Source organism: Fukomys damarensis, unplaced genomic scaffold (assembly GCF_012274545.1).
Source record: "Fukomys damarensis isolate Sample0158 unplaced genomic scaffold, DMR_v1.0_HiC HiC_scaffold_30, whole genome shotgun sequence".
Lineage (NCBI taxonomy): Eukaryota > Metazoa > Chordata > Mammalia > Rodentia > Bathyergidae > Fukomys > Fukomys damarensis.
Genome location: NW_022900942.1, coordinates 62,312,488 through 62,336,541, shown reverse-complemented (window position 1 = coordinate 62,336,541; position 24,054 = coordinate 62,312,488). Strand labels below are relative to the sequence as shown.

The 24,054-nt window shown below is 54.6% G+C and overlaps 1 protein-coding gene across 1 annotated transcript in view; it reads left to right on the top strand.

Moving 5' to 3' along the window:
- The window catches only part of Lpin2 (lipin 2), a 38,689-nt gene that overhangs the window by 3,995 nt on the left and 10,640 nt on the right, over nt 1–24,054 (top strand). Inside the window, exons 2-7 of the mRNA XM_010638684.2 lie at nt 10,701–10,901; nt 14,321–14,416; nt 16,963–17,264; nt 22,598–22,705; nt 23,075–23,198; nt 23,874–24,036. Of these exons, the coding sequence (XP_010636986.1) occupies nt 10,701–10,901; nt 14,321–14,416; nt 16,963–17,264; nt 22,598–22,705; nt 23,075–23,198; nt 23,874–24,036 (994 nt within the window). The remainder of the gene's footprint in view (nt 1–10,700; nt 10,902–14,320; nt 14,417–16,962; nt 17,265–22,597; nt 22,706–23,074; nt 23,199–23,873; nt 24,037–24,054) is intronic.

Below are 24,054 nucleotides of genomic sequence, written 5' to 3'. Positions count from 1 at the left end.
TCTCTCTCTCCTCTCTCTCTCTCTCTCTCTCTTTTTTTTGCACAGGGATTGAACTCAGGACCTTGCACTTGCCAGGCAGGTGTGGCACCACTGAGCTAAATCCCCAGCTCACCTACTTCTTAATTCAGCCTCACTGCGTGGCTCAGCTGATTTTGCCGTAGTCCCTGGGCCCCTCTGAGCCTCTTGTATTCCGGTTCTTCCCATGGTGAGCGCCTTGGGCCTGTCTCTGAGGAGCTCGGGAGCTTGTGTGGCCTTGCCTCCAGGAGGCCCTGGTTCCTCGCGTTGGTTCTGAGTGTTGCCTGGAAACCCATATCGGGCTCTGGACGCCTCCTTGCCTTGGGAAAGGCCCTGCTTCTGGGTCCCCTCCTGAGTGAGCGGGGTGTGTGGGTCTTTGTGCTTTACCCCAGGCCCACGGGCCATTTCCGCCTGTGTCTGGCCATCTGTGGGTCTGGTTCAGACTTGGGATTCCAGCAGTGCGCCGCGGGTCCCTTCAGCCTTTCCTTGGGGACTGTTTGGGAAGCTTCTGAGGAGGACCTGTGGTGAGCAGGGGCGGAGAACATGGCTTCTGCGCAGGTCGTGCTGTGCTCTTCCCTGATGAACAGTCTTCCTTCCGTCACTCCCGTCTCTGAGTTAGCGCTTCTCTTTATACTGAAAGGGTTCTTATGTCCCTCTTGGCCCTCAGCGTCCTAAAAAGTAAGCACCCTGATGTCTATAGAGGACAGGACGTGGTCCCATTTCGTAGCCGGTGTTATTTTGAAAACTTGTTAAAGAAATTAAGTTTACGTGAGTTAATGTTAGTGGACTGAATGCTCAGGGCACTGTCAATCCGCCCAGACAGGTGACTGATGGCCTCTTTTTGTGACAGCCTGCATTCTTATCTTAGTGCACTCTTCTTTCCGAGGCAGGAATTTCCCGCTCAGCGAGCGCTCTAGCTCTGGGCTACATGGGCGATTCACCCTGAGACATGCAGCACAGCGAAGCCCTCAGCCTCGAGGTGCTGGGTGAAGCTGCCTGTGAGCTTGGGCTGCAGCGACTCAGTAGCTGCTGCTCTAACTAAAGTTGGTGCGATGCCCTTCAAGCCCCTGTGTCCGTCCAGCTGTCCTGTCCCTGCCTGAGCTGAACCGGGACCCTACGTGAGGTGGGGAGGGACCTTCAGCCCTGCGAATGAACAGTTTTCAGATGTCAGTTTAACTCACCTGCGATCATAGTGAGGGGTGCTTTGGTTGGTTTGGCTTGGTTTTGTGGGGACGGAGAGGGGGAGAAGATGGAAGGAAAGAAAGAGAAGTTTAACCATCTTCTCCAGACCTACACCTGCAGAAGTACGTTGAACTGTTCCAGTCTCGGGCTGCAGTTCGTCACCTTGTCAGTTTCTAGCCTTTGGCCCAGTGTATAAATAGAAAAACTTTGAATAGAGGTGGAATATACCCTGCCAGTGTCTGTGTAGCATCCCAGAAAGAACGACGCATGGTTTCTATAGAAACCCACTGAAACCGTGTGCCTTTCCGCGGTGGAAGTGAGCCAGACTGTCAGATCTCTGCTTTATTTTAGAGGTGCTTTGTGGTTATATCAGTGCTCAAAGCAAAACAGGTCAGTGGTCTTAGACGGTTTAAGTGGGGAATCTGCATTTACATATGTGTGATTATAATGTCACACGTTTGAGTCTGTCTTGTGTGTGATCGTATGTGCAGAAGTATTGTCCTGGCCCTCTACAGGCTGAGGTCCCTGCCCCCACGAGGTCCTGCACACAGCAACAGTGTGTTAGGGACATGTGGGTGCCGTCTGTTACAGACCCACTGACCACCCCATTGGAGGACACTCGGCAGGCGTAGATGGAAGTGTCTTTTCCTCTTCTTGCTGTGCCTAACATCAGGAAGAGAAATGAGTCAGCACCTGGGTTATATTGTGGGTTGGATGGGATTTGTCAAGGATATGCAGTATTCAAAAGCTACGGCTGTGAGTTTGGGTTTCCACTAGTGTAGGGGAATCTCTATTAAACTGGTAAGCTTATAAAATAGTTAAATTACTACTTTAAAAATAATGTAGCCGGTGTGTCGTGGTGCATGCCTGTAATCCCAGCACTCGGGAGCCTGAGGCAGGAGGATCACTGTGAGTTCAAGACCAGCCTGGGCTACATAGTGAGTTCCAGGTCAGTCTCAACTACATAGTGAGACCCTGTCTCAAAAAGCAAAAAAAAGAATAAATAAATAAATTAAAATAATTTAAAGAGGCATTTCTTTTAATTGTAATCTTCCATAAGTGCACTAAAGGCGTCTAAAACAGTAGTTGCAGAACAGCACCCCCTGAGGTGTGTGCCCAGATAGCATGGACTTAGTTCACATAGAAGCCTCATGCTCGTATTTACATCAGCTTCGGCTTCATAACCGCCAGGAACCGGGAGTAGCCCGAATGTCTAACACCTATGGACCTGGACGAGGACAGCCGGGATCCGTGTTACGGTTCCCACACGGGCTAAGGGGCACATGCCGGGCTCAAACCCACGTAGTGTGTGGTTCCAGTGACGCAGTGCTCTGGAGGAGGCGAGGCTGGAGAGGAGCCTGAGGGTCCTTGTCCCGATCGTGGTGATGGGCGCGACGGGTGCGTGGTTTCATGACCACAGAACTGAGCACTACAGAGTTAATTTTACTGTACACAAAGTATACTCTTTCAGAGGTCTGTTTTGATTAGTTCAAGGTGTAGCCAGAGGTTCTTCTGTGCTCATCAGTGCAGCCTTTCCACGGCGGACTTCACAGTTTGCTGCCTCCCATGATTCATTGTAAACAGACTCACTCATTACACTCGTTACTCACTCCGATGGCTTTACTGCTGTGTTTGTCTCTAGTCTTGGGCAGGTTAGGTGAGCCCGGAGGTAATGTCTGTCACTTCATGTCATCAGAGGAAAGGCTGGGCCTTTTTCCGCCGAGCCAGGAACAGGTCAGGGCTGAGTTGTACAGAGCTGTGGCGGCTGAGGACGGGGGTGTCCCGGCCCTGGAGTGAGGATGGGGAGGGGTTGAGGTCCGGCTCTCCTACCCTGTGCTCGCCACCGCGGGGTCTTCCCAGCACTGTAAAGATCTGTGTGGAGTGAAAGATCCCGAAGAGAATGAGCACCTGGCGTGCGCTTGAGTGCTGGCGTGGGAGGTCGCACCGTCCTGTGTGCCCGCAGGCTGCGCTGAGTCACAGTGAGAAGAGACCGCATAGCCAGGCCGTGGCCGTCTCGGTCTGGTGGTCACCATCATCTTGTGCAACTTCCCCGCTTCCTCTGCCAGCCCAGGCATCTGGCTTCCGCCCCACATTGTCTCTGGGCTGCTCAGGTTCTTGAGAATGATCTGCACGGGGCTTTGCAGGCTCACCGCCTCAGAGGGCGTCTGTCTCAGCCGCCACACAGACCAGGGAGGCGGGAGTTTCTCGCGCTTCCTCAGGGTGCGCCTGGGGCCCACCTCCACCATCCACTGTTCCTTACACGTCTCCTCCCCTCCTGAATTTGCGGAGAGACAGAGCCAAGCTGTGTGTTCCTGCCTCTCCCTGCTGCTTCTGTCCGAGGCCCTTGCCGGCGAGCTCCTCACTGTGACTGGTGATCTGGACTCGGGCTGGGCAGCACTTGCCCAGTGTGCAGGTGGCCCCGGCTCCACTCCAGCTGCCACCAGAGAAAAAGCGGCCGACTTTGAGTTGGTGATTGCGGGACGCTGCCAGGCTCTGGGGAGGCCGTGAAGTGTGCAGCGCTTCTCTGGTCTTCACCCAATTTAGACTTCAGGGCGAGCTGAGCAGATCACTGCGGTGTGGAGAGTGCTGCGGGTGCTGGGGTGCGGCCCCCGTGTCACCTTTGCTTCGTTGCTCTTGCACGCGGACTGGAGCATGCTCTCCCTGCTGTCTTCCTGAGCTTTCCCGTTCCGCTCTTGGACGCGCTGTTGTGGACACATTTTCCATCTGACCCCATCTCCTCTGTCCAGGAAGCCTGCGTGCTTCCTGCTGGATTCTTAAGTACTAGGATGGGAGGAAAGTGCTGTTCGGTTTTTAAGGACTGTCCTGAAAACGAGTGGGCATGTACCCGGGTGGGGAGAGGGGTGTTGCCGGGCTTTGAAGCCGAGCGGGCCGCCGCTCAGGAGACTCACAGGTCGCTGTGGTGGCCTGGTGTCTTCCCTGTCGGGACCCCGTGCAGCAGGCGCATCTGTCCATCTGTGCTGTGGATAGTGGCTGGGATCACAGAGAAGACCCAGGAAGATGCGCGTGATCCGAGCCCCCTGCTGCCTCAGAGGAAGGCGGCTTCTGCTCAGTTACATTACAGGCATTTTCTTGCTAATCCTGCCAGGGTAATTTTTGAGGGAACTTGGTAGAAGATTCACGTCAGAGCCAAAGCCACAGGTCGGCATTGAAATCCTTTGCTGGCCGACACTGGAAAAACTGACACCCCAGGCAAGCAGAGACTCGGGATTGGCTCCCCTGGCTCCCCGTCCAGAGAGATGCTGGGGGCACTGGGGCCGCACACGTGCGGTGGGGCTCTGTCTTCTGGTGCCTTTCCATACGCACGCACTGTGCACTCCAGGAACGTCTGCCGGGCCCCTGGTCCCACACTGCAGGCGCACAGCATCTCCAGGCTCCTCCCTGTACGGGGCGCCTGTCGGCATCTCTGACCCACCTGTCGCATCTGTGTGTGTCCTCCCCAGAGCAGGACTGAAGACGCACAGGACCCACACCTTGTGGACAGTGTTGGGAAGGGAACGGACACTCGGGAGAGCAGGCTTCCCAGCCAGAGCTGTGAGGAGGGAGTCTGAGCGAACAGCTGCCAGCCCCTGGAGTCCACTCCATAAACCAAGCGCCCTGCCTCTTCAAAGTGTGCGTTCGGGACCCGCAGCATCTTAGCTCTTCAGGCAGTGGTTCCGCCCTGGAGCCCGGAACATACATTTGTAAGCACCCAAACTTGCTTCTACTGCGCTTCCCAGACACAGCCCTGCAAGGCCTCCAGCACCCTGGGCTGCTTCCCCAAGGACGCAGGACTGTGCCCCTGGCCGCTTGGTGTCCCCTCTGCCTCTGCTTGGCAATGGGTTTCAGAAGTGGCAGAGAGGCAGTCCTGTCCTCTTGCTTTCGGGAGGAAAGATGCTTCCCTAATGCAGCTCATATTTTTAAGCTTTTAAAATTCAAGGGAATTTCCATTTGCGAAAACGAACTCAGGTGATTTTCATATATACAGTAATTAATAAGTAACATTCTTTGGGGGGCTTGAGATAGGGTCCCGCTGTGTAGTTCAGGCTGCCCTGTAACTCACTGTAGCTCAGCCTGGCCTCAACTCGCAGTGATCCTCCTGCCTCAGCCTCCAGAGAGCTAGCATCACAGGTGTGTACCACCACCCGCGGCTGTGAAATAATGGTCTTTGAAGTCCAGCCACGATAGGAAGTTCCGGCCACATCTGCCCATTTTGTGTCCCTGTATCTAAGCTGGTTGCTCATCCACTCGGCAGTATTTACCAAATCCCGGCTGCGTCCTCTCCCTAGGCGTCCGTCTCACGCCCGTGGCTGTGTCCTTTCCCGCTTGACCATGCTGTGGGGGCGTTGAGTGGTCTCTGCATGCAGCCTCCTCCCCCGTGGCCCTGTGAACGGAACTTGGATGGCTCCTGAGTCCAAGCAGTCTCCTGCACCTCCTGAGGACCAGGCTGCCCAGGCTGAGACCACATGGCCACCTCGGGGCAGGCGCTTCCTGCAACCCCGGAGGTCTTACCTCCTCCTGCCTTCCCAAAGGCTCCCGAAGGCTAGGGGTGTGCTGCAGCGGGAGAGGGATGCTCTCAGGTCTCCCTCTCTGGGGGACCAAGGCCTTCTCAAGAGAAGGAAGGTGGAATTACGTGTCTTTAGAGCATACATAGGACTTGGTGTCGTTGGGATCTGCACGAAGAGGGGTTTCTTTTTGCTACTGGGCATCGAACTCAGGACCTTGCGCTTGTGAGGCAGGCATCAGAACCACTGAGCTAAATCCGCAGGAGGGTTTTCTGACTGTCTGAAATTAAATCTTTCCAGAAACAAGCCAGGAGAGTGGACATTTTGATAATTGGATTCATCTTTGCTTTGATAGTGAACCAGTAAGTCTTTTATACCCCAAGATGGCCTCGGTCCTCCTGCCTCAGCTTCCTGAGTGCTGGGATTAGAGGGTTGTGCCAGCACATGTTTTTTTTCTTGAAAGAATTGCGGGCTTATGTGATTGTTTCTGTGGTATTGGGTTGAAGGGCTCTTCCTGAATGGGGCATCTAATGGACTTCCTGTCTCCTTGCCCACGAAAGGCTGTCTGGAGAGGCAGAGTGTGGTGTGTTATGGAAGTTGGCCAGGAAACCTGGGGTTTCAGGTTCAGCTTCTGCATGTGGGGAGTAAATGGTCCCAAAGTGAAGGGCCTGTGTCCCCAGCCCTTCAGAGCCGGTTTTGGGGAGGCCCTGGGCTCTCTCCTCTGCCCTCGGGTGGGCCAGGCTCTCCCTGTACTGCTTGTGTTCTTATTTTATAAAGTGATCTAAAGGGGTGTTTATAAAATTAATATGAATCAAAGCAACACAGCAGCATTGTGCTGTGACAGGAAAAAGAAAAAAGCCCTGCGTGCTACAAAGTAAGGCACTGCCTGAGCGTACCCTGCCCCGCGCTGCCTGCTCTTGCGTGAGGTTCTGGGGGCCGGGCCCAGCGAGGCGCAGCCCTCCTCCTGAGCCTTCCAGGGCTGGCATTTGGGGCAAGCTCCGCAGTGCCCGGCTTCTGGGACAGTTTTCGCCCCGATGTCTAGCTCCGTCCTCGGTCCTCGGCGTCTGCCAGCCTTGCGTCCCGTTCTGTACACTCGCCGGCTCGGCTGGGCTCCTGCAGACTTGGAAGTCCTTGGAGAAGCGTGAGGCAGGCGCTGCCTTTCCTGCTCACTCCGAAGGGGAGCTCTAGGGATTGAAGTTCAGCCCATTCTCTCGCCCAAGGGACACCAGGCGCCCTTGAGCCTCATGGTTTAGGCAGCGGTGGCAGATGGTGGAGACACTTGGGAGGCCCAGTGGAAGCAGAGCTGGGTTCTAGTAAGAGCCTCGTGTCTGTCTCAGATAGAAGAGGAGACCAGTGCCGGCCTCCACCGCCGCGTTGCCTTGGAGCATCCAGCGAAGTGGTTCCGTCAAGTTCTTGGAACTAATAAGCGCTTGTCAGTGCGGCTGTGGCCTCCCGAGCGTCCAGGGCACAGGTGCGGCTGGCACATATCCAGGCGACCAGTGTCCTGGGTCTGTTTCCTGATGTGGCCAGGAGCCTTGTTCCCTGGCACGTCCCTCACGCAGAGAGCAGGTGGTCGGGCGGGACGGCCGGTGATGTGATGGCAGCGGGTGCTGTCTCTGCCCTGGCTATGCCACCCAGCACCTGGGAGTCCACATCCACCCGAAGTCTGAGCTGCGGCCTGGCAGAGGGCGGAGTCAGAGGGCAGTCGAGCTGTCTTTGGGTGCCATGTGGTAACCTCAGAGTCGTGTGGCCAGGTGACACTGTGGTGCCTGTATTGGGAGGACAGCAAGAAGTCAGGTGTGGTAGAGCTTTTATCAGGGATGCTTAGCACAGTTCTGAAGCTCAGAGACGTTCCTGGGCCCACGCTGTGCGCTCCTGAAGTCGTGAGTGTCCAGACTTTTGAAAAGCAGACTGTGCTTACGCAGATTCCTCTCCTAGATACAGCTGCCAGGACAGACTTCGTAGATGGGGCCTGACTTACAGCAGGCCCTGCGGTCTCTGGGTCTCGGCTCGGAAGCCTTAGACCGAGGTGCTGCGCTGTGCAGGGTCCTTCCTGGTGCAGGTGCCTCATGTGTCCTTTACCCTTGGGGCCTGGGGAGCAAGGGGGCAGGCGCTCCAGCCCTTCTTCTCTCGGGAGGAGTCCACTCTGGATGCACCCTCATCGCATCTCTAGACAGCGGCCTCGGGGTGGGAGGGGACCTTTCCATGCCTCAGCTTCATTATCCTTAAAAATAGAAATAATGATACCTTCTGAGTTGATACTACAAGTGTAGCACTGAGGCGTTGGGGCCTAGGTCTCTAAAGAAGAGTTGCTAGACTGTAATTACTGTTAATACCATGCATTTCTGAGATGTGTAGGACGAGTGTGCTTGTGTTTGAGGTGGGGGGTGGGCTCTTCGGTTCCGGGGACTGGGACAGGGCCGCTGAGCTCTGCGGCAGCTCTTGCGTGAGGTTCTGCGACTGTCCTCCACCCCGCCTGACAGGCCCGCTCGCTGTGCGGCACCTCCTGCCAGCTGCTGCCCCCGTCCTTCCCGGTGGCCTCTGCCTCCCTTTCCCAGGTCTCTGCAATCTGTACTCTCGGTCTCCTCTCCCCAGCTCACATTGTTTCCTTCATCAGTCACCATAACATAGCTTACGGTGTGTCTTAGTTACATTTCCCTTGCTGCTGAGACAAAACATCCGATACCCAAAGTTAAAGGAGGAAAAATTTGTTTGGTTCACGGTTTGTAGAGGCTTCGGCCCATGTCGGCTGCTCCAAGACGGGTGGCACAGCTGAGGAGCACCTCAGAGGAGAAACCGTCCATGGCAGGCAGGCAGGAAAAGGCAAGACAAGGCTCTGTCTGTGCCTTACGTCGTGTCAAGGCTTCTGGGATTAGGGACGTGCCAGACCAATCAGTGGACTCATTTGGTGACCACCCACCTTGGTCCCAGCACCCTAGTCCTAGCACCGCACTGTGAATCAGTCACATGGCTTAGGTCCGGCCACCTCAGAAAGCCCCACCTGTGACTGTGTGAGGCTTTGAGGGACATCTGGACACAGTCACAGCACAGAGTGCGTCATTTTGCTGTAGTTTCACACTTCATTTGCAAAGCTGGCATCTTCACAGTGTGGCTCTCCAAAGGCCCCGGGGCTGGTGGCTGCTAATTTCTAGCCTCCAGCACTCTGGTGGGCACGCTGCCTGGTGCCAGGCATCTGGGATGACACCGAGGGCTGGGCTGCACCTGCACGGGAAGCTGTTCTACACCTCGAGCAGGTGGCATCACCCCAAGAGGCGCTGTGCTCTCGGGTGCGCGGGGCCTGCAGCAGGTCTTCTTCCGCCTGGGTCCCCAGGAGCAGCCATTCAGATCCCGGCCTCTCTTTCCTTGTTTTCCCAGCCTTCACTTGAGGAGCAGAATTGTTTATGTCTTCAGGGGAAACCAGTTCTCTTGGCAGCCTGTGTTTTTCTGCATTTAGCAACCAGCATCTGCACAATAGATCTTCATGCCTGCAGCAGATCCCTTAACTGTGGTAATTAAAACCATCTTGAATAGCTGTCATTCCACTTAATTATGGATTTTATGCTAGCAGTGATGCGGGCTTGTTACACACTGACGTTTAGACAACTTGTTTATGTCTGACTGGGGATGCTCAAAAGTTATTGTTTTGGGTTTCTTTAAGGGAAAGAGACCCATAATTATGATTTTCATACAGTGATAAAATTCATGTACCGGTGCCGTGGCTGTGTGACATGCAGAGCTGCGCGGTTTGTGTGCTGTGAGGTGGAAGGGGGTGAGGTGGGCAGAGCGCAGAGGCTGTGCCCCAAGGGCCAGGGCCGGACCTCGCGAGATGCACTTGTTTTTTTTCTCTTGTTTTTGGAGACACTTATAACATCATGAACCTATGCCGTGACCCCGGAGGTAAGAACAAAGCAAGCGTGTGCTCCTTTTTTGTGTGCTTGTGGGGCAGGTGGCAGAATCACAGAGCCAAATCCCCGGGCCTTGTGTTCCCTTTTCCTCTAAGTGACGCTGCAGCTACGCGACGTGTACGACAAGACGACGTCTGGCGTCGCTGGCCACTAGGGAGATGCGGTTTCAAACTGGAACCGCACCTGTCACCATGGGAAAATAAAAAGGGTGACCATGCCACGTGCTCAGGATGCCACACCGCTGGCTGCCCCATACCCTGGTGGGGATGCAAAACGGCACAGCAGTTCTGGAAAACAGTTTGGCAGGGTCCGTTCCCGTGCAATCAAGAGTTAAGCATTTGCCCAGTGCAGTAAAAGCTCAGGAACCTGTATGTGGCTTCTCCCATTGTAGCTTTATTTGTAATTGCCAGGAACTGGAAACAGCTTAGGTGTTCCTCACCAGGCAGTGCTGTGGAGTACTACACAGCAGTGAAAAGCAGCACGTGGGCTGTTAGCAACAGAAGTAACTTACACAAGAGAAATACACTTAGGAAGAAGGGACTAAGGGGTTTCTGGTTTGGCTTTGGTTTTCTCTGCGGAAGAATTAGGGTTGGGTCAGGCAGAGCCAGTGGTAGCTGCATTCCCCTGCCCTGACCCTTCCTGGAAGACCCTGCAGCCCTCTGGCCATCCTGACTGACTGGTGAGTCTGAGCCAGGAGCCCTTCCTCAGAGAGGCTGGAGCACTTGTGTTGGGTGTAGAGCCACGTGGCACATGATTGTGTGTTCCAGGGAGCCGTGCCGAGGCCCGTTGGGCCTTTCCCTCTGTGGTGGTATGCATGGCTGAGCGGGTAGCTGTGCCCCGCAGTGGCTGGGCGAGGACCCCCGGTGACCTTCCCCTGTGGTGCTGCTGGGCTGCCGTGGCCTCCGGCTCCAGACAGACCCGGTGGGCGGCAGGGGCGATCAGCATTGTCCCGAGACGCCGTGCAGGCCCTGAACTCGGGGCCCGGGGGTCCCTGCCCTGTGCCTCGTGGCACAGGCCTCTCACTCTCCGCTCAGACTGTGTCGCTGTCGGAGCCACAGCGTCGGTGCCGCGTCTCACCGGCGGTTTTCTCTTGCAGTCTCAGACCATGAATTACGTGGGCCAGCTGGCCGGGCAGGTGCTCGTCACCGTGAAGGAGCTGTACAAGGGCATCAACCAGGCCACCCTGTCCGGCTGCATCGACGTGGTGGTGGTGCGGCAGCAGGACGGCACCTACCAGTGCTCGCCCTTCCACGTGCGCTTCGGGAAGCTGGGCGTCCTGCGCTCCAAGGAGAAAGTGGTGAGTGCACGTCGGAGGTGGCTCCACGCCGCCGCTGGTTCCGAGGGGCTGGCCAGGGAGGCTGGCCCAGGAGGCCGCAGGTTCCGACCGCCCTGCACGATCAGACTGTCGGGGCTGGGAAGGAGGAAGGAGGAGGGCGGGCCGGGGTGGAACAGTACCAGGAGGCCTTCCTGCTGATGTGGCTGAGAGGAGGATGCACTGCACAGCGGTTCCTTGTTTGTTTAAGAAGCCCGTTTCCCTTGGGAGCCCTTTGGAAAGACGGTACCTGTGTTGCAGTGTCTGGTTTGTACAACCTCCCCCGGCTTAGGGAGCAGTGCAGTTTGCCTGTGTCAGATCTCAGTCAAGTTGACAAACTGAGTCAGCCATAAAACTCCGGGGTGCACGGTGTCCCCTTCCTGGCTCAACCCGGTGAGGTGAGGGGCCTCTGAAGTGAACATCTCTTTTCAGCGTTTTGTTTTATGTAGTTGAACTCACTCTTCAATACAGATTCCCTTTCCTTTAAGTGAACTTACGTGACTTTGAGAGTGAAAGAAAATGGGTCTTATAAAACTAGGTTTTTTTTTCTTGTTCCTGCTAGAATAACATCTCAATTTTTCAGGCATCACACAATCCCTGAGGACAGGAGAAGTGTGTCCAGAGCAGCAGGGTTTGTGGTCTGGCCTTTGCTCACAGTGACCCTGCAGAGAGCAGGACCTGTGTGGCGCAGGGACCCAGGACCTGTGCTGTCCTTTCTTGTGGACGGCAGCAGCTTTCAGACCAGTCTGTGGGTCCCCAGCACACTGTTCGTGCCCTGAGGCGTCCCCCTCCCTGTGCTTGACTCTGTTTGTAAGCTGCCTCGGAGGCTGCTCTCCCCGGGAGCTGAGCGTGCTCGGCTCGGCCTGTGGGTGTCTGTAAATGGCACAGCTTCGCACAGGCCTAAGCTCGCAGCCTGTTCTGCACAGGCCGCAGGGCTCAGCGTGTGCAGCGCCTTGTCAGCGTCTTGCGTTTTAACAGGAATGTCACGTGGGAGGCAAAGGACAGGAGAAGACTTCCTTGCCGGTCCCCTTCGCTTTCCCAGAACCCCAGAGGGTGTTTGGGAAGAAACAGCTGCTGGGTTGATCGCAGTGCAGCTTTCCTGTGACGGGAAACCAAGGCCCCGGAGATGTAAGCAGTTCCGTGAGGGAAGGCTGTTGATGTCGGCTAAGCCCCACATTTTCCAGGGTGGCGACACCAGCGAGGTGGGCTCGTGCCTCAGCCATGGTGTGTGCCGGTCGGCGGACAGGGTGCCCCGGGTGTCTGAGGACCCAGGAGTTAATTCAGAGGGGAAACTTGGACTGGATGCCTCAGGTAGCAACTTTGGTGACTTCTCACAAAACTGATGACGTGGTTATTTCTCAGAGTGAGACCCCAGTGTGTGCGAGGACAGCAGTCCCGTGCCTGCCAGCTGGGGCTGAAGGCACCATGAGGAACCCGGGTGGGGCCTCCCTTGCAGCGACCTTGCTGGCACTTCTGGTGGTGACAGAAGTGGCGAGGGCTCACGTGTGTGCCAGAGAAAATGATTTATGCAGCTACGCCTTGAAAAAGTACAAGGAAGATGTGTATTGTGTGAAATTGTTCTAGTAACGTTTCTTAAATCACATAGGATTTCTTTATTTTATATTTGTTGCCCATTTCCCATAATATTTATCCTTTTCAGATGTATTGTTTTATAATTGCTGACGGATTTGAAGAACAGTTTGATAAATTTTAATGTTTATTTATCCCCAACCACAATCAAGATATTTTGTGCCATCTCCATAGTCAAGATGAGGAACATTTCGTTGTCCTGCCCTTGGAGTCCCCTCCGGTCTGTGACAGTTCCTCGGCCTTGTTTCTCATGACATCTGTTTACTTCGGAACTGTGTCTCTAGCCTCACTTCCTCCTCTGATGTGAACTTTTTTGGGAGCGCTGTGCAGTCACCATAAGCCGGAAATGAGCCTCGGCGCGGTGCCGTTAGTCCGCTGTCACCAGGTTTCCACGAGTGCCTGCTGTCTGTGCTAGCTGTGTCCCTGTTGCTGCCAGCCACCTGCTTGTTTCTGCAGGTCGTCAGCCTCCCCTGCCCCCGGCTGCTGAGGCGCAGGGAACAGTCGATCCGCAGGCCGCCCGTTTAGTCTGCCGTCACTTCCCCCGGGGCAGGAAGCAGTGACACCGGTACCTGCCACTCGCGGACACTCACTCCGGTCTCTGGGTTCCCGGCGTCCCCTGGGCTGCTGCACACAGGCTACCAGGGCGAGGCTGAGCTTGCTCTTTGTTCAGATTACTAAGCAGATGTGTTGCTGAATGGGGATCATTTTTATTTCCGTCCTTCCTACTCTGCCTATGAATTGTAACTCTGTGAAGAGGAGCCAGCCCCGCTCTGCTGTGTCCTCATTTCAGTTACTGCTATCAGTATGAATTCGGGGCTATCAGGGGGTTTTCCCTTCTGTGTTACAGTTATTTCCGAGGCGCCTTGGAGCTTGAGTCCGTTCTGAAAGCTTCCACCAGCGGTAGCCCCTCCCTTACCTCTGGCACCGGGAGGTGGCCCGGGCAGAGCCGTGCGGTGCTGGCACTGCCTCACTTCTCCTGGCCGTGGGGTTGCTCTTTGCTGCTGAGCTGTCATTGCTTGAGGCTCTCGGCCTCGGAGCAGGAAATGTCTGTGCACGCGTGTGTGCAGCTCTCGTACTGTGCGTGGGTGCAGGTGTGCACCTTGCGTGCCTGGGAACGCCTGCAGGTGCTCACAGAGGCCCTCTGTCCTAGGCGTCACCACGGGCTCGTATTCCCCTGGCCTTCTTTGGAACTTCCTGCTGACGGCGGGAAGCCTGGTTCTGCAGAACACACAGCATACGATGCCCAGTCGACTCTGCCTTAAGTAGCGCCTGCGCGCTGTGCAGTTGTCAGCGGCTCTCTCTGAGAGAAGCCCCCGGCGGAGCTCTTCTGCCTCCGCAGGGCTGGCAGCACCATCACGGTTTCCGCACGGAGCTCTTTGCCCTGTATCTGTTGGGTGTGATCTGGATTTTACTTCTGGCTCTATCGATCAATGGATCTGTGTTTCTCAGCTGCATTCCCATCCGGGCCAGTTCCTCTTCCTGTGATGCGTTTATAGGGTCCCCGGTCACCTCGGGCAGGCGAGGAGCCCAGCAGGGTGTCACTGACGCCGGGCTCTGTGGACAGAGGGCCGCCAGGGACGTGGTCATGGCTTGCGCGGACACCCACTTGGGTGTTAGGCAGAGCGCGTGGGACCGCAGGGAACCCCTGCGCGGGGCTCAGCTTGCACTCCAGGCAGGCGCTGAGGCGTCCCTGAGTCAGCTCACCCACCCTGCCCTGATCCACGTGTTTCAGGGGGGCTGTCGGGCCGTGGCAAGTTCTCTCCAGCTGGACGAAGGGCTGTGCTGTGCTAAGCCGCACTCTGTCTCGCCCTTAGATTGACATCGAAATCAATGGCAGCGCGGTGGATCTTCACATGAAGTTGGGTGACAATGGAGAAGCCTTCTTTGTGGAGGAGACGGGAGAGGAGTATGTAAGTTCCCGAGGTCGCAGCTGCACTACGTGCTGTGCCTGGGCCTCCGGGACACGCCCGGCGCAGGAGGGACTAGCAGCGTCCTCCTGCCTGGCTGTGGACACGATTGTTGCCTGCTAGATGGGCTGCAGTTTCGTTGGAACTAAGCTGTCGCAAAGGAGCTGGGGCTGAGAAACCATCATGCCAGCTGCAGGGCCTGGGGACAGCGGAAAGCCCCGGGCTTGCGGCCTCTAAGGGGACACGCTTTCCGATGGACTGTCCGGGCAGCTGTGCCTTGGCTGTCCACTGGATCCTGCCTCGGGAAGCAAGGCGTGCTTGTGTGTTTGACCTCTAAACTTGGAGAACACGTTTATCATTCGGGTTGGGAAAATCATATTCCTAGCCTTGAATAGTCTGTGAATTTATTATGATCGAGAGAGATTTAAACTGTTGGCCTGTGTCCTTTTATACATGGCTGCTTTCAGCAAGGAAGTGTAATTGTCCGGCCTGGCCCGGCCCGGCCCTACCACGGTGTATATACTCATGTGAGCAGGGGACCTGCTTGAATGTATTCGTTGTGGGCCTTACGAAAATTTGTAGAGGGCAGCATTCTGTTTTACTCCAAAAAGGATAAAATCTCTACCAGCAAAAAGGATGCTCCCTGAGTGTTAAGGATACAGGACTACTTTTTTGGTTTTGCCGATTGGTGTTACAAAATCACAAAGAAAAATATCAACAAAAAATAGTGCAAAATGGCTTATGTTTATCATACTTCAGTTAAGAGAAAGCCAACAGGGCCAGAGTGTAGCTCCGTAGCACTGCACCTGCCTCACAAGCGCAAGGTCCTGAGTTTGATCCCTGGTACCAGAAAAAAACAAAACAGCAGCAACAACAGAGAAAGCCAATCGCTCAGGCCCGGTTTGCAGAGCGAGCGAGGCAGTGTGCCTCCTGGGTCCGCCTTGGCACACACCGTGTTCCTAAACTCTTCCTTGTTTTGTGTTACTTCTGCATACATTTACTTGATCTAGGCGGGGCTCCTTCCTCAGAGATGGGCACAGAGCAGAGTGAGGCGTGATTAATGACAGTTGTCACAAGAGTGACACACTTGCCGTGTTTCTTTTAAACTCCTGTCTGCTCCACACCCCCGAGCGCAGGAGTAAGGAGTGGGCCTCTGGCAGCCCTGCCTGACTCAGTTGTGGCTCTCGGGGCTCACTCGAGAGCCTGGGCCGGGCACGGTCAGCTCGGAGAAGCCCACTCCTACCTCTATTGCTCCATGTGTGACCGGCGGACCGGGTCTTCTGTAGTGTGTAGTGTGTTTCTCTTTAAAATAAAAAACCTTTTCCTCCAAGAAACACTGGAGTTACTTCTGTGCCACATCCTATGAATGGAACAGCCTCTGCTTCTCAGGAGCTCCTGACCTAGGAATAAAAACTACCAAAAGTTTTCATGGCTCCATCTAGTTAGTTTTAGTTTTCGTTTCCCTCAAACTTGCCTCATTTAGGTGTCATCTGTATCCCTTTCAAGCCAGTTCGATCTGGCTGTCATCACCAGTGTCCTGTGCTGGGAAGTTCACAGCTCATTTAACCATTGCCTTACTGGTGGGCATCAGATTATGTCTGTATTGCTGTAATAAAGCAAGGAAGCAATACCATAAAACAGTTTTCAAGAAGGTCAGGCAACCTGTAACTGGCAAATCCCTAGAAACAGCATAGCCAGCCCTCGGGGTGCAGTGTCTTCCCAGTTTCTCTGTGCTGGTGGTGAGCACATTTTGTCTAGGTAAACAGACCTCCCGGCTTCAGGGAATATGTTTACCAAGGCCAAGTTCAGAAGCTTCAAATGAGCAAAACACACTTTCAGGAAGGAAAAAGTATAAAAACTTGAGTATTGTAAATTACTTGAGGTCATTTTATTTTTTGTGGTACCCGGGGATCGAACTCGTGCTTTTGAGGCAGACAGCGGAACCACTGATCCAAATCCCCGGCCCTACCTGAGGTCCATATCTTTTACCTAATTCTCCATTGGCTCTGAGTGATGGACAGAGGGGTGGACAAATGGCTGGGAGGCTGGTTCTGTGTTCGGTTAGGACTGTAATTGCTCCTCAATGTTGGCCTAATTTAGCATTCTCGGAAGGGTCTTTCTGCTTTCAGATTCACTGATTCCCTTGTTACAAGGTCTTGCACCGTCAGACAGCGTGGTGTTGCTGGCGTTAGCTGCTGCTGTAACACCAGCTTGCTCGCCTCCCTCACCTGTCCCGCTGCTCCTGATCGGTGTCCCCTTCATCTCGTGAGCTCTGCCAGCATCCTGGGCAGCTCTGCTGTGGACGCCTGGGGCAGGGGGCCCAGTCAGCCGTACTTTGCCCTCGCATCTGTGCTCTGTGGGCCCCGGGCGCTTGGTCCTCGCAGGGCCCAGCCGTGTTCGGAGAGAGCTGCCGCTGGCTGTGTCTGCCGGGCTCAGGGTGGCCTCCTGCCCCGGAACAAGCGCGCTGTCCCCTCTACTGTGGAGTTAAGTGCAGCTTTGAGCAGCACCCAGTGTGTCAGGAGTAACTCTGCTTTCTCTGTGACTCTAAGGAAAAGCTACCTGCTTACCTGGCCACCTCCCCGATCCCCACGGAAGACCAGTTCTTTAAGGATATTGATGCTCCTGTGGGGAAGTCAGAAGGAGACGCGAGACCGCCCCAGAGCCTGGACGTCTCGCACATCCTGGAAACGGAGACAATGTTCGCTCCCAGTGCTGTGAAAAAGAAAAAGCGGAGGAGAAAGAAGTGCAAGCAGGAGAGTAAGAAGGAGGAGCTGGCGGTGCCCCCCACTGCGGAGGACATGCGGGACATGGCCCTGAGCTCCGACGACGAAAAGGCAGCCCAGGCAGCCAGGTAGGGCGGGGCGGGCGGGCCCAGGGCCAGCCACACACTGTGCCGCGGGGCCTCTCACTGCGCACAAGGCGGGAGGCGTTTCCTTTTTCCCATTCTGCAACCCTGCAGAATTTGCTGTCGAGGCCGTGGGCCTAATGCCCTACCCTGGAGTAGGTGCTCTGCTGGTGCTGAGGAGCTGAAGTGTACATTTCGTTGGAGCCTGTCATCCAGGCCTCCCAAGTTGAGGAGGAAGGAGTTTCCTGTTTCTTTTTTCGGTGTGAGCTCTTGGAGCAGTTATTTAGCGGCCTAGAAGAGTGGCCCAGAACACGGCCCTGTTGCCATGTGCACCCCTCTGAGGTGGCAGGGGTGGAACACGCGCTTCCCACCCAGGGCACCGTCCCCATGGCAGCGGGGCCTCCCCAGATTGTTCCCCTTCTGCCCTTCCTCTGCTGGGTTGGGGGCCTGAGAGCCAGCTTGGGTCTGTTGGGTGTTTTCAGCACAGCCCCTGAAGTTGCACCCACACCTTGCGTCCTGCCCGTTCTCATCAGAGGAGGAGACAGGCATTTGCTCGTTACAGAAACCTAAACCATGAGCCTGGTGTGGTGGTGCACATCTATAATCCCAGCACTCAGGAGGCTGAGGCAGGAGGATCGCTGTGAGTTTGAGACCAGCCTGGGCTACATAGTGAGACCCTGTCTCAAAAAACGAAAAAAAGAAAAACAAAAAAAAGAAACCAAACCACACAGAGCAGATTTTATCTTTACCTAAATGTTCATTTCTGAGCCTTTGTTTTTGTAGTTAAGTCAAGAGAATACTATTAATATAGAAGAAATGGATTCTAACTACATAGGATAATTCCTTGGCAAAACTGTTCCCTCACTTTCTAAAGTCTTAGAATCTGCATGGTGAATCCTGGAAGTATCCTAAAATTGATAGTAATATTTAAATATGTGGAAATTTTCCTAGTCACCTTCTTATATTATAGCTGTCATATGAGGTACTCTTTACACTCTCCCCACACTGAATACATTGGATTTTCTTAGTTTTGATAGAGTACAGAATCCCTGTTAGAACTAACAAAAATGGAACTAGTGAAAGTACTTTAGGCTTCATAATGTTTTTGAGACCTACTTAAAAAGCGCTTGTCCCCAAACTCGTGTCAGCACCGTAGGGAAGAGTTTCGGACCCTGGACAGTTTGCAGCTTTAGCTTAGGGTGTGAACACACTCTTGAGACGTAGACAGAGTTCCTCACTGTATGCACAGAAGTCGGTATCTGAAGGAATTTTGAAGTGGGAAGTGTGAGTGACTGCCTGGCAGAGATACTGAGCTGCAGGAGAGGCTGCGTGGCCCAAGTCTGGGGTGCTGGCTCTGTCGCCGGCTGGGAGCAGGGCCGCCGCTATCTGGAGCCAGCGCCTGGCTCCTGAGTCAGCCCTCTGGGCGCAGGTGGGGGCGCTTCGGGTCACTCCCACAGTGAGCTGTAGATGGTGTCACCTGTAGCGACTCTTTCTGAAATTTGCTCTGAAAAGTCTGCTTAATTATGCAGCCCACAGAAATGAGGACTTTAAGAGAAAGGCTGCGTCGTGATGTAAGCGGCCTGGGCCTGCCGGGTTCCCAGTGCTTATCAGGCAGCCACAGGCCCGGCTGTGGTCAGCAGCTGATGTTGGGAGCCCCTGCGGGGAGGGGGGGTGCCCTGTGCTGCCCTGCCCTGCCCCCTTCGCTGCCGACAAAGCAGCTGGGCACCGCAGGGCAGGCTCCGTCTGCCCGTCCGTCCCATTGGAGGAATAGCTTTTGTGGAGAGGCTCCAGATGCAGACTCATCGTGAGCCATGCAGAAACTCCTGCTGACCGTGGGGCCAAAGTCGCTGATAAACATTGTGCCAGAGTCATGATCTTTGGTCACAGGTCGCAGAAGTCCTGTTTACCTCCTGCTGCCAGTCAGGGAGCTGCGAGCCCACATAGACAGTGCCTGTCTTGGCTCCCGGTGACTTCTCCTACTTTGGAAAGGTAGAATATGATTTCCACACAAGTGTCTGCAGATCTCAGGCCGCAGGTCAGGGAACCAGGGCGCTGTCCGCTCCCATGGGGTGGCCGGCAGGGAGCCAGGCCAGGGCAGCGTCCGGGAGCCAATAAGGGGCGAGAGCAGGCCCTTCCCGCTGGGAGCACGTGCTCGCTCTGCTGCCCACTGCCCCGCTCTTGCGTGCGCTTCCTTGGACTCTGGGATCCTGTCCTCAGCCTCAGGCGCTGCTGGGATCTCCTTGCTGGTCCCTGTTCTCAGGCACATTGCATTTTGAAAGTGCTTCACGGCTCTCATCTCCTCACCTCGTGGCTGTGTCAGCTCGAGCTCAGCAGCAGCCAGGCCGTGTCTTCCCGGGGACCTGAGCTCCCCTCTCAGTGTTTTACTAAATCCCATTTGTTTTACTGAGCTCTGCTTGGGCTCTTGCACTGTGGTGAAATACGTTCGGGAAGGGTGGGGCTTTCCCCGTTCCCCTTTTGAGACAAGGTCTGTGTGTCCAGGCCTCCCTCGAGCTCACCACCCTCCCGCCTCGGTGGCAGTGCAGGGCACAAGCATGCACCGCCTCACTTGCTGATTCCCCTTCTTTAAAGGAAAGGTTACCGTTTCACTTTCCTTTGTTATTTTTTCCTAGATGTCTGCTTCCTCAAATACATATTTCTCTCCCCTTGAATAAGTTTGTGTATCAAGTAGTCATCTGAAAGATTAGAATTAGGAAAACCTTAAATTTAAAAATGCAGGCATATGGGAAAACTATTACATGTCAGAGGTATTGCTAGAACATTAGGTGAATGTAACTTTCTTTTTTTGTATTGGGGATCGAACAGAACCTTGCACCTGCCAGGCGGGCATGGTGCCACAAAGCTACATCCCTGGCCCTGTTAGGTTAAGATACAAAGGAAGAAAAATAATACTAAAAATATAAACTGGCTTCTGTCATGAATATTTTCTGGAGACCTCTGTGGTTAGGTTCCAATATCCTGCCCCATGTATGACACAGGTCTGAGAACTAAAACTAAAAGACAGAGCCCAGAGAGAGAGCCAGTGCCGGATGACCGATGCCGGTGGCCAGGCCAAGCCACTGACTTATTGGCAGTCAGTTGGGGGAGGTGAGCTGTGTGCGAGGGCGGGCTATGTGCTGTTTCTGTGGAAATGAATGTAAACAAAGCCCGTGAAGGACAAGAGAGAGCATTCTCAAATTGGGAACGGAATAGATGAAATGTATGCTTCTGATCAGAACACTGTCCTTCCAGTTAGAAGCTTTCGGTTGTGGGAACGGAAGTAGGGTGCGAGTTCCTCCGGCCAGACCCGCTCCACAGCCTGCTTCGGGCGTCTTCGATACCATGGTCCTCTGAGATACCCTCACTTCGCATTGCGTATCTGTCATATTAGAGAATCAACTGCTCTGTGTGAGGCTCCTAGACTTGGAGAATTTGGCACTTTATTCTTCTAAGAAATTTCAACAAGTGATAAGCTTCTACCTACAGGTGAAAATCTGGACCTTTGATTGCCCAGGACCTAAGATGGACGGTTACTGCAGGAACACCCCTTCCCCAGGGTTTTGGCAGTTCTGGCACTTCTCAAAAGCCCTGGTCAAACTTCTGAGACTCGCTGTGAGGCTCTGTAAAAATAAGAAACAAGTTACTCAGTCCCGCTGTGCAGCAGCACGGGGGAAACATCCCTGCTCTGAAAGGGAGGGCTGGGGGAGCGAACAGGACCGGCGAGGCAAACGCTTGAGTCCTGGAGCTCCATACGCGGCATGCGGGGCACATGGTAGTGAGGGGTGTGTTCCAGAGGGCTGTGCCCCCACCCCTGCAGCCTTGTGATTGCAACCACCCGGGCTGGCTTTACTCACAGCCTGCGGCTTTCCTCACAACCCACACTCCTGGCATCTCTGATTTTGCTGGGGCATCCAGTGCATCTTCAGCTTCATTCCCACAGTTTCCTGCCCTGTTCTCTCAGGCGCTCTTTGTCTGGCCTGCCAGGCATTCCTTTGAAATCTGAGTGGAGGCCCCCAAGGCCCTACAACTCTTGCATTCTGCGTACTGGTAGAGTCAGCATCACGTAGATGGCCCCCAGTCCGCTGTCAGTGGAAGCAGTAGCCAGGCCCCCTGGACCGTGGCCACAGCAGCCTCTGAGTCTGAATGGCTGAGCACAGGGAAATGAGTGCCAGGGCACAGCCTCCCTGGGAAGCACTTTTCTGGGGGGGGGACCCAGAAACTCTTCTCCAGTGAGAGGCTATGCTTTCTCGCCCTTGAGCCTATGATGGATGGGGTCTTGCTGATTTCTGAGAATCCATCAAGGCAATTTCTTCTTGTCCCTGTAGAAAGTGTTTGGTTTCTTTTAATGGCAGTCATCTCTGCAGCAAGTACATCTCCATTGGCCCCAACTTTATACTGTGGTTCCCTTGGGGCCAAAATTTAAGTATTTTGCATTCTGCTGCTCTTCTTTTTACCCCGTTCTCACTATAAATCTGTTTTGTTGTTGTTGTTGTTGTTGTTTTTAAAGGAACCAGCAGCACCCATGCCATAGCTTGAATACCGAGCTGCCTGGAAATTATTACCAGATAATTTATCTGCTGCCCTTCACAGTTTCTAGACATAGCCAATACACAGACCAATACTTTTGCCAGGGTATAACACACATGGCTGTGATCCATTTGCCAAGGAAGTTCTTCATCCAAGCTGAAACTTCCTGATCCTGGCCTTTCCTGTCTACATTCCTGTCAGTATCCTGGTCTTCTGAGCTTTGACCAGAATCTCCCTTCAGTCTCTGCTTACCAAAGCATCCCAAACTCACCCTGTAATCTATTTCTTAAGGCTCTAAACCACATGGTCAGGTGTAGGCCTCTATTTCTTACTGGGGCACAGTATCTTACACGATTTTAAGGAGGAAAGGTCTGATTTAGCTCATGGTTTCAGAGGATTCAGTCCCTAGATGGCTTTCTCCAAGGCGGAACGGTTCATGGCATCCAGGAAGCAGCACCCGAGAGGAGGGGGCCAGGGGCCAGATACAGCCGCCAAGGTCTCCCCATGGCCTCCCAGCCACGGCCAGAAGGGTGCATTCTGATTGCCTGTGCAGCCCCCAGGTCAGAGGAGACACTTATGTCTGTACCGCTTTATCTGCAGCCCTAAGGGATGGAGCCCTTTTTGTTCTCCCTCTGCCTGCTCCACAGTCAGTGGCTGCAGCGGTTTCTGGGAGCGGCATCGGTGAGTCCGCTTGGAAAGGAGGAGTTAGGGTCATGGGCGCTCTTCATCCCATCACTGAGACAGGTTGTTGGGAGATCTGGGCGGGCGCATCTTGGAACTAAGGCTGGGCCATCATTTGTCTTTTCTCTTCACAGAGGATCTTCAAGTACTTCCTTAAAAGAAGACGAGTATGAGGAACCTTTGCTCTTCCGCGCTGGGGATCACTACGCCTTATCCGATGGAGATTGGTCCCCACGAGAGAAGTATGTATCTCTGGAAGTCCTTGTTTCCCTCGGGGAGACGGGAGTGTGTGCCAGCTGCTCGGGGTCCCGCGGGCCTGGTATTTCCTCAGCGATCGCACTGTCCTCGGCCTGACCCCGCTGACCCTAACAGTGCCAGCCAGCGGTAGAGCTGGGTGGAATCCTGGTCCCCGGTCTCGTGTCAGCTGTGCAGGGTGAGTCACGAGTGGAAAGACTTGTGGCCGCACTGGTGCTCTGCCCGTGTCCGCGGCTAACGTGCAAGTGGGCGATGCGCGCCGGTGTTGGGAGGGGAAGACGTGGCCGAGAGCGCGGACGCCCGTGGGCTGCAGACTGCCTCACTGCGGCGCTCCTGTCTTCGCCCCTGTGTTCCAGCGCCTACCCCCATGTGGTGTGTCCTAAGAGCGATTCGGAGCTGGAGGTGAAGCCATCGGAGAGCCTGCTGCGGTCCGAGTCGCACATGGAGTGGACGTGGGGCGGCTTCCCGGAGTCCACCAAGGTAGGGCGGCGCTTGGCCCGGGTCTGCGGAGCAGGGTGGCGGCAGCGCCCTCGTGTGGCCGTAGGTCACCACGTCACCGTGATTCATAACCTACGCACTGCAAGAGAAGTAGGGTAGAGGGAAATTTTTAAGGCCCATAAAGGAAAATAAAATTTCCACATTGAAATTTTGCATACAACATTGACTTGAAGCTTCTTTGCCAGCTCATAATGAAGAAACTGAAGAGATACATATCTTGAGAAAGATACATAGATCTCCTGTGGAATTTAGTTTTTTAAATACACACTTGGCTCGTTTCTGTGGTTGCGCCTGGACATCTGGCTGTTCGTGTTTTCATAGAGCTGTAAAGCAGGCAGGCTCGGCTGTTTTTCCTCAGTACGCAGCTGTGAGTCTTCTCCCCTGCAGGGTGTCCTCCGCCTCTGAGTATCTGGAGCTGTCCTCTTTCACGTAGCCTTCTGCACTGCGGGGCACGTGTAAGTGTGGCTGAAGTGGGTGCACACCTGTGACCGGCGTGGTGGCCCACACCTGTAATCCCAGGGCTTGGGACCCTGAGGCAGGAGGACCTCCAAGAGTTGAAGGCCAACTTAAACTACGTAGTGAGACTTTGGCTCAGAACGTGGAATCGGATGGTAAATACCATTTAAATCCATTTGGTTTTAAACCGTTCTTTGCTAGGTCAGCAAAAGGGAAAGGGCTGACTATCACCCTCGGACCGCCACGATCACCCCTTCCGAAAAGACCCACTTCCGGGTCATCCCGAGTGAGGACAGCCCGCCCCCCGATGAGGATGAGGAGGGCCCGGTGCTCGCCATCGTGAAGCCCACGCCCAGGGCCGCGTGCTCGCAGAGGGGCGAGG